At 38.4% G+C, this 14,395-nt stretch overlaps 1 protein-coding gene across 1 annotated transcript in view; it reads right to left on the reverse strand.

Moving 5' to 3' along the window:
• thdl20.S (thyroid hormone down-regulated protein (gene 20) S homeolog) overlaps positions 1-14,395 on the reverse strand; it is a 49,604-nt gene that overhangs the window by 13,300 nt on the left and 21,909 nt on the right. The window contains exons 26-44 of the mRNA XM_018239309.2: positions 13,878-13,990; positions 13,619-13,786; positions 13,036-13,238; positions 11,767-11,879; positions 11,431-11,549; positions 10,937-11,107; positions 9,819-10,021; positions 8,662-8,765; positions 8,424-8,539; positions 7,575-7,733; positions 6,104-6,303; positions 4,564-4,670; positions 4,284-4,402; positions 2,736-2,903; positions 2,374-2,582; positions 1,913-2,016; positions 1,643-1,761; positions 1,379-1,546; positions 675-877 (exon numbers count right to left, since the gene is read on the reverse strand). Coding sequence (XP_018094798.1) covers positions 675-877; positions 1,379-1,546; positions 1,643-1,761; positions 1,913-2,016; positions 2,374-2,582; positions 2,736-2,903; positions 4,284-4,402; positions 4,564-4,670; positions 6,104-6,303; positions 7,575-7,733; positions 8,424-8,539; positions 8,662-8,765; positions 9,819-10,021; positions 10,937-11,107; positions 11,431-11,549; positions 11,767-11,879; positions 13,036-13,238; positions 13,619-13,786; positions 13,878-13,990 — 2,866 coding nt within the window. The remainder of the gene's footprint in view (positions 1-674; positions 878-1,378; positions 1,547-1,642; positions 1,762-1,912; positions 2,017-2,373; positions 2,583-2,735; positions 2,904-4,283; positions 4,403-4,563; positions 4,671-6,103; positions 6,304-7,574; positions 7,734-8,423; positions 8,540-8,661; positions 8,766-9,818; positions 10,022-10,936; positions 11,108-11,430; positions 11,550-11,766; positions 11,880-13,035; positions 13,239-13,618; positions 13,787-13,877; positions 13,991-14,395) is intronic.

Raw genomic sequence — 14,395 nt, forward strand, 5'->3', positions numbered from 1 at the left:
GTGATGTCACACCATGTTAATACTGCAGCTCCTATTCTAAACAAACAGAGAGTTTCTAGAGCTTTTTACTCAGGTATGGTAAAACATTCTACAGAATAAATATAGCATTCTAGCTTGCACTATTGCAGCTAATCTATTGCCAATAAAATGCCTCCGTGGCTTTCCTTCTCCTTTAAACAGAGACTATCAATCGCATAATTAGAACTTTCATATTTACATTGAATTCTTTACATAAGTATTAATAATGTTGGGTCACTTCCTAGTGGAGATGCTTTTAGAAAGGGCCCTTCCTTAGGGCATGAAATGGGCACAAATATAGAACACATTGGTGTAGTAGTTCCAGCCATAGTAGAACCATAATTTCAAGAATATATATGACAGAAAATACTGAAACCAGATATGTAATATAAGTAATTCTTATATTAGATATACCATGACCTGGATGAATGAAAATCTTCATAGTCATTGACCAATATTATTTGACTTCAAGCTGGGCTTTCAGGTGTATCTAGAAGAGAGTATGGGCATTCTCCAGAATTCTCACCCTAACTGGCCTACAGACTTAACCCTACCCCAAACCCCTGTTGCTGCTCTAATTTCCCAGAGTGGCCAGCCCTACAGTTTGGAAGCCAATGACAAAGGCAGTTAAAAGACAAGTGTTTATTTCTGCTTACATGTTTTGTAGGTTTTGGCAGTTGATGCTGTCAGGAATGAGGTTAATTTGGCTTGCAGAAATGCCACCAAGTAATAGGCTGAGTTTTGATCCAAAATAGTTTGTGTATTGTTCACTTGTGAAGATGGAAAATTGTGTTGCAATGGTGCCATAGATTGCATCCAGTAAAACACTCTTGCCATTAGGAATGGACACAATATTGTTCTGAGGAATGCGAAAAATCAGTAAGGTTAGCCATTTTATTCAAACATTTCCAAAGTGGCCGCTGTATTGAGCAGCTATACATTCATTACAATTTGTGAAATATCCTTCTTTTCTTAATTAAAAGTAATGGGTATTCTTTGCTATTTTCAGCCATACAGCAGTCAGCATTCATTTAATAAACCAGGGACATCCCTGGCATTATTCACTCTTCTTGTTCTTGATATCAATGTCATCCAACTTTGCAGGCATCACATGGAACACACACACGCTACATCATGACGTGATGTCACAGCATTCATTTCAGTAGAAACAGTATCTGGTGAACATGGTGAGATCTTTGAACTTATCTAATAACTGCTCTGTCTGTAGTGGGCCAGTTTTTATAAAATTGGGGCTGTATAAAAATGATGTTTCCATACAGATTAGTCTTTGGAGATATTAGGCCAATTAAGGGTAATCAAAATACTCCTTAATGGGCTATGTTTTTCCTGTAAGACTTACCGTAGCAGCAATGGATTGAAGGCTATTTAGGAAGGTGTCCAGCTCACTAAAGCTCATCCCTTGTAGAACCAGAGCAACACTGTTGATGTTGCTATCACTAGACAGGACACTCCCACTGAGTAGAAGACCAGCAAGTTGGTTGGAAGACAAGTCACCAATCAGATCCAACTACAAGCAGAAATCAATTGTTTTTTTATGTTAGCAGGAATAAAATGATAAATGATCATTATAACTATTATAAAGGTTTCTGTAGAGTTTACTTACCCCATTAAAGTTGGTTTGGACCTTAACAAGATCATTATATGGGGCGTACACACTAAATTTGCCAAGGGATTTTGAGAGCCAGTCCTTGTTGGTCTCACCATTTATCGTACAAGCATTTCCTGCAAACAAATAAGGAAGCAATGAGTTATGTGAACGTTCTTAGGAACCAAAGCTCAGTCAAACATAGCAGAAGTATAGGGTACTACAAAAGACCCATTTGAGTGACCTGCTTTGTTAATCAGAAAAACCAGATGCCGAGGGAGGTCCTACCTGTGGCAGTGAATTTGCCATTAAGGAATGCGTACAGGGTGTTATAAAGGCTTCTGCGGGTCTCAGGTGACAGGGCATCATATATTCCATTCAAGTATTTCACACTGTATATTAAAAGAAACAAACCATTCAGGAAGGAATGCAATATAGGCTGTCAAGAACAGTTCCTGAACATGTTCCACCATGGCATTTCATATAAATGAAACACCTAATTATAACTCTAATTCTACTGTCTGGTCCCAGAAAAATACAGGGAAAAATAAAATGGACCTCAAACTAAAGTGACATTATATCTAACCATAGTTCAATGTTTGGTGAAATCTATATTATACAGTATACAACAGTGCTAAGCAATATGTTGGCGCTATATAAATACATGTTAATAATAATAATAATATACGATTCTTTTAGTAGATGGAGCTGCATTCTCCACTCCATCATTAGGTTTTATAGACACTTACATGATTGGGTAGCTGTCACAGTTGGCTGAGTTGAGAAGGGTGCCTAATAAATCAGCATTCATGGAAGGGAGGAAAGGTTTTAGCCTGGATGAAAGCAGCAAATCCCATTGGCTGGTAGAATAAGCGGCCAGCTCATTCTTGATTATGTCTATGCTTCCAGAGAGGAATTTCCATTGGACATCAGCATTTGGTATCTGAACAATGTTCAGCTGTAAGAGAAAGATCCACCGTTAACTTCCATTAACTGCAACTCCTGTCCTGGCCGAGGTATTTCGTAGCTCCAAAAATGCTTTCCAGATCTGTTCATGTGTATTGTGGTGACTTTACAATTTGAAACCCCAACTGAGAATGACTATAGATACCTGCTGAAAAAATGTGTAGAACTGGTCCAAGAATGAATATACGTCATTAATCTGACCTCCCTGGAGTCTTCCCACAATCTGACAAGCAAATTCCTCATTGTTAATGTTTCCATTCTGGAGAGCAACTTCTGCTAGTTGAGTGACACTCAGCGTTGTAATGACTTCCGTCTAAAAGAGATCAAAATGCATTTCATAGTCTTTTCTAGACTCTCTTGCTTATCAAAGAACAGTTCTATAGATGGAGGCAGTCTCATTAAAATTTTTGGCCAACACAGCTGTTGAAATCAATGTTGTAAAAGTGTACATTGTGTTCCGATATGGGGGTAAATTTACTAAGCTGCGAAAATTCACCAGCGACAGCTATGCAGCCATCGCAATACTTCATCAGGCAAAAATTCGCTCAGACAACGCTAATTTACTAAAATGCGAAGTTGCATCCAGGGCAGCGAATGTTGGCGATTTTTTGCTAGCGTTACTTCGGCAATGCGAGCAAATCAAAGCAAAGATGCCCTAGCATTCAATTCTGCCTAGCGCAACTTTGTTAGAGGTCTTCGTTCGGGCTAATTTGCATACGGCAGGAAATTTAAAGTTAAATATATATATATATATGTATATACTCGAGTATAAGCCGTCTTGAGTATAAGCCGGGGTACCTAATTTTACCTCCAAAAACTGGGAAAGCTTATTGACTCGAAAATAAGCCCAGGGTGAGAAATGCAGCAGCTTATGGTAAGTTTCAATCAAAAAATTTAGGGTTTCTGCTCCCATTGGAGGTGCCGGCGTCTCGTTTTTGGATGCCGGCGAATATTCTTGGAGACTATTCTTGGACGCCGGCGACTATTCTTGGACGCCGGCGACTATTCTTAGGCGCCGACAACTATTATTAGACGCCGACGACTGTTTTTGCGCTTGACCCGAGTATAAGCCGAGGTAGAGTTTTTCAGCATATTTTGGGGGCTGAAAAACTCGGCTTATACTCAAGTATATACTGTATATGTTGCAGCAAATACATTATATTACATGAGTCCAGGAAACCTTAATAAAGAATATAGAGTTGTTATAATGCCCTACACATGAGCCCACTTTATAGTTAAAATGTATGGGTGAACCCGGTTACCCCAAAAAAATTTAAGCACTTTTGCAGTCTATCACTCTGAAAAAAAAAAAGACGCCAGCGTTTTTCCACTAAAAAATATAATGTAAGTAGAAGATTGAGGAAGATCTATATACTCCAATGCACTTCGCCTGGTCTGAGCTGGGAAAGGCAAATCTGGTAAAAGAGGTAACGGTCAGTAAAATACGCATTTTAGTGAATTAGAAAATTCGCCTGGCGTTGAAGTGCGAATCACCGCTACTGTATAACTTCTTCTCTAGCGAAGTGACGCCTGCACCCGTAAATCGGCGAAGTCCCTGAAAACTGTAACAATGGCGAATCTTCGCCAGCGCTAGTCACTTTGCCTTTTAGTAAATCTGCCCCAAAGACTACTCCACCTGTACCTATGCAAATGCAATGGCTTTAGAATGTATATATGTATTTTGTGTACTTACCACAGCGAAGTTTGTGTTCCATTTGATGATATCAGAGTAGTCAGCATATGCAACAAAACTTCCAAAGTTTATGTCCAGCCATTCCTGCGATCTTTTAATATTTTCACCGCAGACGACACCTAAAGAATATAACACATCCATATATTTTTCATATTTTTGTGTCTGTGTCATACAGAGGTGGATATACCCCCCAAAAAAGTAATTCTTCTGCCTCATAGTCATATCATGAATACCACACAATGAATTCATTTATGTAAATGCAGTATTGTTCCATTCTTACCTGAGACTTCAGCGGTGGATTTAAATTGCCTTTTGATTAATGTTTCATAAAGCATCTGTTTGGTTTCCTCTGTCATATATTCTGCAGCAGTGTTAAAGCCTTTAACTCTGTGAATAATGGAAAATCGTTTAGCATTAATGAGCTCTTTGAAGAAGAATGGTTTCAACCATTGAAAAGGTGATGGTAGAGCGCCTGTAGCTTGCTTTACTCTATGGTTTAGAGCTGTTGGCTGACAGTTCTAAGCCCCTTTGATCAGGCCTCATAACTACAACATTAACTAACATTATTACAGACATAGGAGAACATTGGTCTATCAGCCAAAGTCTCAAGCATATCTAGGACATCAGATCAATTATCACCCCAAATCATACCTTAATTTACATTTAAAGGGGAAGTAAAGTGTAAAATAGAATAAGGCTAGAAATGCTGTATTTTGTATACTAAACATAAACATGAATTTACTGCACCACAAGCCTAATCAAACAAATGATTTATGCTTTCAAAGTTGGCCACAGGGGGTCACCATCTTGTAACTTTGTTAAACATCTTTGCAAGACCAAGACTGTGCACATGCTCAGTGTGGTCTTGGCTGCGTAGGGATCGTCATAAATCAAAACAGCACAAGTCAAATAATATCTGGCAGAAGCCGATACAACAAGACTGATTTATAATCAGAATATACAGACTGCACTGGGTCCTGTGTTGTCATGTAATTTTATGTGGATTTTATAGTAATGTTTAATTCAAACTTTCTCCAACTCTGCAGAACCAGTGGCTGCAGCAAAATAATCCTCCAAATAGAATCCCAGTTTATCTGTTTAAATCTGCCTCCATGATCTTTGTCCCTGCAGCTGGAGTTGGAAACAGTAAAGGGGATGTAAAGGCACAAATAAAATCCAATACAAATCTCGACACAGTCACCGACTGCTCTACAGGGAAACAAACAAAGCTGCTTGAGTTCTGTATGGCTGGGAAGTAAGGCGGGGGCTCCCCCTGCTGTTCATAAGTATGATTGTTTCCCTGCAGAGCAGTTAGGGACCGTCTGACAATTCCTATCCACAGCAGTAAATGAAGGGAGAATTTCACTGCATATAGTCAGGTTTCTTCTAAAAACGGTACTGATTTGACAGTTTTTTAGTGATACTCCCCAACTACTTCTGCATGTATGGTCACATCAAGGATTGTCCCCCAAACTAGTGATCCAGCAGGTAGAAGGGGAATCAGCAAAAGCAAAATGAATACTAAATGGCTTCTTAATACCCATCTGTTCTGTACAAGGAGCACTTAACTGAGAGGTCTACATCGGTATTGAGCAATGTAAATTTGCAAATGGGTTAATGTAATGACAGATACAAAGTTTACTTTTGATGTAGTAACGCATACAAATCAACCAATAGGCAGTATGCACAGGTCAGCTGTTTGAATGCAAGCATCTGATTGGTTGTCCTACTTCCTAGCCATTTGCCTTCTGCAAAGAAGCGTTATTTTAGATCCATTCTAACCATAGAATTTAGCACATGGTTACATTTGGGGCACTTACATCTCCTGGAAAGCATTGCAAGGCAGAGGATTTGGAATATATGAAATTTCCGTTTCATTGACAGCAAAAAGGACATTTACAAGGATGACTTGGAACCATTGTGTCCACTGCTCCACTGTGAAAGATTTAAAATCGACTGAGATGGTCTGAAATGTGTCCTGCACAATCATCTTTATCTCTGGGCTGTTCCTCAGTTCAGTCTGTAATAAAATATATTATTATGATTATTAGTACATGGTACTACATGCAGTGCATATGGATATGGTGAACCCAACCCCATAAATAGGTAGTAAATTATGGGCACTCTAATATATGTGTGTCAAAACTGCACAATATCATGTGTATTAGGCTGGTGAAATAAGAAACTCCAGGGAAATGTGTATTGCTGCAGCTAGTTAAGCTGTTAAAGTGGTGAACCAGCTTAGTAAAAACTGGATTATGGGTCCCTGGAGTGGATGGAAGAGAGTAGGGTGGGCTTCCATCCCTTGCTCCATGTAAGGGTTTTGCAGATGCCAAGCTAAAGGCAGTTAGAGGTAATAAACTACAGGTATGTGGTAGTTAAAAGGAGGTGTGGAGCAATACCTCAGTGCTGCTGCTTCCCACTAGAGACCCCCTAGAGTGGAGGAGGGTGAAGGGCCATGGAAGGAGTGCTCGTGAGCACCAGGAAACCAGAGAGTGATTCCCCTGAGTTGGAGAGATCTCCAAAGGTCTGGGAAAGGACCAGAGAAACCGCTACCAAGTGTATCAAGTGTGCACAGAGAGGATTCTGGGACTTGTGGTCTGCTGAAAGCCAGTGAGGGCTAAACTCAAATGTGAGTAAAGAGAACACCATTAAGGGTGTGAAGTGGGACTGTTTATGTTATGTGATTTCCCCCATGTGAAGCCAGTGGGCTGAAGAATTGTGTTTATTTGAAAATAAAAGCCAGCAAAGAAGCAATTTAAACTCTTCAAGGTGGTCAGTCTCTATTAATGTGCTGAAATCTGTGCCGGGGCCTTGGGTTTCGCTACCGGAAGCTCACAGCACATAGAGGAGCTTGTTGTGGTGCAGGATTAGAAAGTATGCTCTGTGTATAATCTAAAACATTGCTTGTTGGAGGTATCAAGGTATGGTTCAAGGCATCAATCTATTGGTCAGGTCCCTCCTTAGCTCATAACAAAGTTAAAGATATCATAAGACATTGGTGTATCATCCATCAAATAAATATCCATCCCAAGTCTTATTCTAGATGATCTTCAAGATGGGCTTTCAGGTCTATATAGGATATAGGTTCCCCCTGCAATTATTCTAGGTCCCTAGAGCAATTGTAGGACAAAACAACTTAATTGCCCCCTCATCAACTGCCTGTTTCATTCACTGGCAAAGAGAGTTAGACCCTTTAATTAGAGTTATGTTATATCCAATGCCATATCTAAGGCATTGCAGAGTATTTCATAATTATAATTATTTCTTGAATATAAGAAGTAGAAATACCGGAGCTAGGGTGTTTATCTCTGTGTAGAATGTGCGGAACTCTTCAGTAGTATCAAGGTTTTCAAGGACAGTTATAACCGTCTTTTCATCCCTCAGACCTCCTGAAGTAGCAATGAAATCAGCAATCTGAGTGCCTGTACATGCAGGCAGTGCAGCTTCCTAGTAGAAAAGAATTAGGAAGGTTAGTCATAGAAAACCACATTTCTGAACCTGTTAAAGTATTTCTGTCAAATTTGATTTACAATCACATTTCTAAAAGGGAAGAAGGCTCTGAGTATCACTCATGTAATATAAGGGATAATGTACCCCCTACTGTAAATGATAAGGATATTAGAAGTCACTGAGGGGTTCTGTGACCATATAAAGGCACAAGGCTGCAGACTGAGTTATACAGGGAACTCTGAGTATCACTCATGTATTATAAGGGATAATGTACCCCCTACTGTAAATGATAAGGATATTAGAAGTCACTGAGGGGTTGTTCTGTGACCATATAAAGGCACAAGGCTGCAGGCTGAGTTATACAGGGAACTCTGAGTATCACTCATGTATTATAAGGGATAATGTACCCCCTACTGTAAATGATAAGGATATTAGAAGTCACTGAGGGTTCTGTGACCATATAAAGGCACAAGGCTGCAGGAGTTACATTTTTCCTTTTATTATATGTCACACCAAAAAGCACAGATTAGAACCAATGAAATCCTTTTGCACCATGATATGATATGAAATTATATTTTTTGAATACCTTTTATGTATTAAAAGGTTTCAATGTAGGGAAGTTTGTACAAATATTATTTGTCACGTATTTATAAAACTTTCCAACAAATGGGAAGGCTGAGTACTTACTGTGTTAAAGTTTGTGTTAAATTCTTTGAACTCCTGCAGGGTGGCGTAGCTTTTAAACTGTCCATAGTTGTTTTCAATCCATGTACTGCTGCTTTCCCCAGAGTGACAAGTAGAGGCTGCCAGAAAGACAAAGGGATACAGTTTGTTATATGAGCAGCGATGGAATTTTGCTTTAGGGTTATCTATAGGTTTATCAAAGTAGACATAGTTTTATAGTATGTTCTAATGCAGACATTACCTGAAGAGGCTTTGACATCACTGAGATAAGACTTGATTCTTGCATGAAATGCCACACGTTGATCCTCGGATAGTCTTTTGAATGCGCTGCTAAAGCCTTCAACCCTGTAGCCAACATAGAGGGGGTTATTTATCAAAATCCGAATGATTTGTTAAATTAAAAAAGTCCGACCAAACTAGAATCCATGATTTGACCTTATTTATTAATAAATAAAAGCACAATTTAATCATATCGGGGAAAAACTCGATAATATCTAGCGAAAATCTGAATCATATGATTTTTAGGATTTTTTTTCCAGAATCGCTTGATTTTTTCCAGGCTTCTTCCCGAAAAATCTGAATTTTTTTGGATTTTTGCCCGAAAACCTTGAAATAGTCTGATTTTTGGGCTAAATCCAGCATAGACCACACAGGCTTCGGATTTTCAGATTCAGACTTTTTGCAGCCTCGGGGTATAAAAAATCTCCAAAAAATTTTGGAAAAGATTTGGAAAAAAAATGGAAGTTTTTGGTATTTGGACTTTAATGAATAACTCCCAGAGTGTGGGTTTGTTAGAGGAATAAAAAACAGGGTTGAACAAGCAAAGGCTGTCCCAATCACAATGCAGAAGTATTTCTGGTGGTTTAAGGTGGCCATAGACGTAATAATAAATCCAAGAAAGACCGTTCGTTTCAATACACACGTGTAGAGCTGAATCGTCAGATATACATATAGAAACAATAGAATTCTACCTGTATCTTACAATTCAGCACTAACAATGGCCGATGTATGGGTGCCTTCAAAGGCGCCCAATCAAAATTTTCTGTCCAGCCCGATCGACAAGCCGACCGATCTCCAAGTCTTCTGCCGATATCAGTCGGCTCTTTTCCCACCATACACACCGAATATTGTACGAAAATGAATTTCGTACGATATTTTCTGTACGTCTATGGCCACCGTAAAAGAGCACAGATTGGCAATGTGTTACCAATTAGAGCTCAAAATCATCACCAGACTTGAGAGGTTTAGTTGGGCACAACCTGGTAAGAAAGACAGGAGATGTAGGTTCTGAAGGAAAGCCATATTAGGTACACCTCCTTTTGTGCATGTACATGGTATGGAATTCATGTTCTATTTAAAAGTTATCTGCATTTATTCAGGAGAACAGGGTAGTCTTACATGGCCGATTGGGAGTTGCAGTCTATGTCCAAAGGAAATATGTTGATTTCTTGTACAGAAATGCTGGGTAACAGAAGGTCCAGTTTGTAGCCAAACCAAGCCGTGTAATCTGCAGATGTTTCCAAATTTACGGAGACAACTTTCCAGACTGTTTTGTATATCAGATACTGAATGTTAGCATCTGGCAGCGCAACAACGTTCCTCTGCAAAGACATAGAGTAAAAGAGAGTTAATTCAAATCCCAAGAATATTATACAGCAGTAAGAGATGTGATACAATTATTATCCTGCCATTTTTAAAAGGTTTCTATACTTTTGGGGGGTTATTTACTAAACTGCGAATGGCAAAAACCTAAAAAATCGATGTTTTTTTAGTATGAAATCCGAATTTATTATACCCCGAGTATGAAAAAAGTCAGAATCCGAAAATCCGCCATCTGAGACCTGCCGAGGTTTCATATAAGTCAGTGGGAGAAGTCAAAAAGATTTTTTGATCTGTGCTGCGTTTTCGGGTGAAAATTCCAAAAATATTGTGAAATTCTGAGTTTTTCGGGCATAAATTCTGAAAAATTTGTAAAATTTGTATTTTTCACGATTTTTTCGGATTTTTTTCCCGCAAACAAAATTTTCGGGAAAGTGTATTAATAAGTAAACCGAAAAAACTTGTGCGTATTTGGTCGTAGTTTTTTTCAGAAAATATTGAGATAAATTCGGACTTTGATAAAGAACCCCCTTAATCTTATTTTCACCTTTATTTTTATTGAAATATTGAGAATATTTTTTATGCTTTGCTTCCCCATGGCTTCTAAGTATTCAGCTTGGCGTTTTAGCCTTTCCTTTGCTACCTTTGTTTTTCAAGCTGATTATTACCTCCTGTGTTATAATACTCCTGCAAAAGGCCCCCCTCTTAATTTTGCACATAAGCTGTATAGAGAGATACCATAAAATTAAATATAAATAGTCACCCCCTTCACTAAGCTGTTCAGGACATACCGTATGCATCAATCACGGTTAGTGAAATACTTATAAATGTAATGAACTCAAGCTCCAAAAATGCTGGTCAAGAAATATTTGGTGCATGTGGGTATGGGGTAGAGCGCTGACTATTGCGATGCTGACCTCTTGTGCCACTCTATTACACTCCTCCATGAAAGCAGAAACTTCTTCGTAGCTATTGCGTTTATCCAGTTCAACCAAAATGGGTACGGCCTCCATCTGATTCCTAATGGCTGTGCTGTTCATTAGCAGGTTGCCCAGTTGCTTGCCGGAAAGCATGCCCAGAACATCATACTGTAGAAAATACCAAAACAAAGATATGGAGCTATGAATGTCAGAGAGGGACAAATATGCTCAAGAGAGATCATTTTCATCACCTGTTAAATGTATAACTGTATCGCTGTAGGTCCCCTCCAATGCCTACACCAAAAGGATGGGTTCTTAGGTTCTACATGTAATATGATATTTAGCTCTCTATGTACCCATTAGACTGGAAGTAGAAGTTAAAAAAAGCATTTTGAACTGGATAGACAGTACATTCATGTTGTATTCCCCATGCACCTTGCTATATTGTCAGGCATACAGCCATTGGACCATTTGGGAAATCAGAAGCTTACCGCATTGAAATCGACGTAGTACTTGTCCAGTTCATAAATTGTTGCATAATAGGAAAAGCTGAAGAAAATATTGCTCACGTATGTCTTACTGTTGGTGTATAAGCTACTGCAGGCTGAGCCTTGAGGGAGCAGAAGAGAAATCCTTATGTTATTATGCAGAAACCCTAATCAAGTTTGCCAAAAAGTTCTGAAAAGCATGATGACCAACCAGCAGTTTACTTGCATCAGTTAGTTCCATAAAAGTTAGCATCTGATTGGTTGCTACAGACTACTGGAATTGGGAATGTTAACAGTGAAAGCAACAAACTGCATCATTTAGTGGGTGAAATACAGTACCTGAGGTGTCGGCCAGGGAAGATTTGTAGTCCAAGTAAGCGACAATTTTGTTGAATACCTGAGCTTTGAGGTCCTTTGCCAGGAACTTAGAAACTCCACTGAAAGCAGAGAACCTTAACAAAAAGATTAGAAAAAGCCTGAAATTAAGATAATTCCTTTTTTTAAGACAGTTATTTCCACTTGCATGTTCTTTTTTCCAAATTTCCAAATGGAAACTCAAATTATGGCTAAATAGAGGTCTACAAAGGCATGTATGCAGATGTCCTTCTAAAAACATATCTAACAATGCTTTGTCCTTTAATCCTTCAATTCTGCCAATTTCATGCATCAAAGAACTTCAGTCATTCTTCCTTCTCCATGTAGGCAGCCATATTTATTTGCTAAGCTTGCCTACTTTTTAAGGTACTGATTTTATTTTATCTCATAAAACATCATGCAAAAATCCTAATATATTTGTCACCTATAAGAATGAGAACCTTAGACATAGGTGAAGGTAGACGTAAAAAAGTGGAAAAAATGGCTGCATGACCTTTAAGTCTATACCATTGAGCAAGGAAGCTCCCCATTTTAGTTCTGTCTCTCGCTAAACTAAAACTTTAAATGTCTTCTTGTCACTGACCCCGTTAAGAAAAAGCAAAGAAAAAAAAGATAGGGGTGTAGTCTCTAATTTTATATAAACGAGCAAGGAACCTTTCCATTTTACTTCTGCTTCTCAAAATTACGATTTAAGGTGGTTATTTAAGTCCGAATCCAAAAAACCTGATAAATTTGAGTTTATTCAACTATAGAATCCACATTTTTAGTGGAAAAAAAACCTCAAATTTTTGGAGATTTATTATACCCAGAGGTTGGAAAAAGTCAAAATCCAAAAATACTCCATCTCAGACCTGCTGAGGTTGTATATGAGTCAATGGAAGAGGTCCTTATCCTATTTGGAAGTTTATGTGGCCTGCGCTGGAATTAGCCCAAAAATCCAACTATTCCAAAAAATAGATGTCAATATTTATTGAGTGTAAAAATCACAAAAATTAAAAGCTTCATCTACTTTGAGGTTTAAGAGGTTTTCTGGGATTTTTTTTTGCTTGTAATCGCACAAAAATGAGGATTTTGAGGTTTTCTTTGTCCTATTCATCTTTGTTCTATGTTGATATATTCTGTATTTTTAATAAATAAGGAAACATTTTGTGTTTTTTTAAAATGTGAGTTTTAGCGAGGTGGAAAAAAACTTTTTGGTATTTAATAGACTTTCAGCAAAGCATTAGTACTCACAAGTAAGAAAAATAACTGCAGCTGACGTCCAGTGGGATCTGATCCAGTACCTCAGTAGTAATGCCAGGGAGGAAGTAACGAAAGCTAGTGGAAAAATTTCTCATCTGTTCCTCTGTGATAAATTTGAAATTAACTGCCATATTGTTGAAGAGGTAGACCATGACCTCTTGCCTTACATCAGCTGATATGGTCTGAATTGTAAGCTGCCCAAAAGAAAAAGGAACATCTCAGCATTTCCTCTCTATTCCCCAAGGAAGCATCAGAAGGGACCATTGGGACAACAAATGTACATAGATAAAAAGTATAACAAATGTATGATGCTATTATTGTTATGGTTATTAGGGGATGCCTGGAGTTGTAGGTAAACATCATCTGGAGGCCACTTGGGTGGGCATGCTGAATGTATGTAATAGCTCTCAGATGGGGACCTCAGTCTTTTCGCATTGCCAGAATCTCCTGATCATATTCTGGCCCTACTTATCTGATTACCAATCACTAACAACCAACATAGAGCCATAGGATATTACAGCTTTCAAGCTCAAAGTATGTAATAGGACATGTAAAAGTTTTATACTTTACCAACCTTTTCAAATGCAATGTTAAAATTATACAAGAATTCAAAGATTGAATCCAGAGGGACATCCTTTAGACTTTCCAGCACAATTCTCATTCTAGTCACATTAACCAAAGGATCCGAGGTCACGATGTAGTCAACCTTCTGTGAAATGGTGGTACTACCGATGGACAAAATCTGGAAGAAAAAACATGAATGCTGATTCCCATCTTCCTGGGTATATAACAATATCTGATTTTGTTTAGAAGTTCCGGTGTCCAGAACTTACTGTGTCAAAGCTTGGGTTGACTGCAAGCACATCTTTCAGTTCTACTTTTGAGAAGAAACGTTTCCATGTGATATCTACCCACTCTGCCTGGGGCTGGTCGGATCTGTAACAGCCTGGAGGAGAAATGGAAAAATAATTAAATATTACGAAAAAAACTTATTTTCCTATATCCCTCCTATTGAAGCTTATCATAAATTTATCTTATTGGTATCACCAAGAGGTTCCTTGGTTTCCCGGAGCACAAGGAATTGCCTCTGGGATTCATTTCAGAATCTTATCTCCTGTGTCAGAGTCATTGACTATCCTTGGCTAACAGAGTTGCTTATGTTATCATGTTTTGGAAACCATATCAATCAATCAGTCATTATATGTGTTTAACCGTACATATGAGGCTAATATGCAAATCTGGAGATGGCTCAAGTGGACATCTTGCTCCTCATGGGGTAAAAGTTGCAAATTTATAGCCTTGCTGCTCATGTTTTTCTTGCAGTGGAATGTTTATCTTAATACATCAGATG

This window comes from Xenopus laevis, chromosome 9_10S (assembly GCF_017654675.1).
Source record: "Xenopus laevis strain J_2021 chromosome 9_10S, Xenopus_laevis_v10.1, whole genome shotgun sequence".
Taxonomy (NCBI): Eukaryota; Metazoa; Chordata; class Amphibia; order Anura; family Pipidae; genus Xenopus; species Xenopus laevis.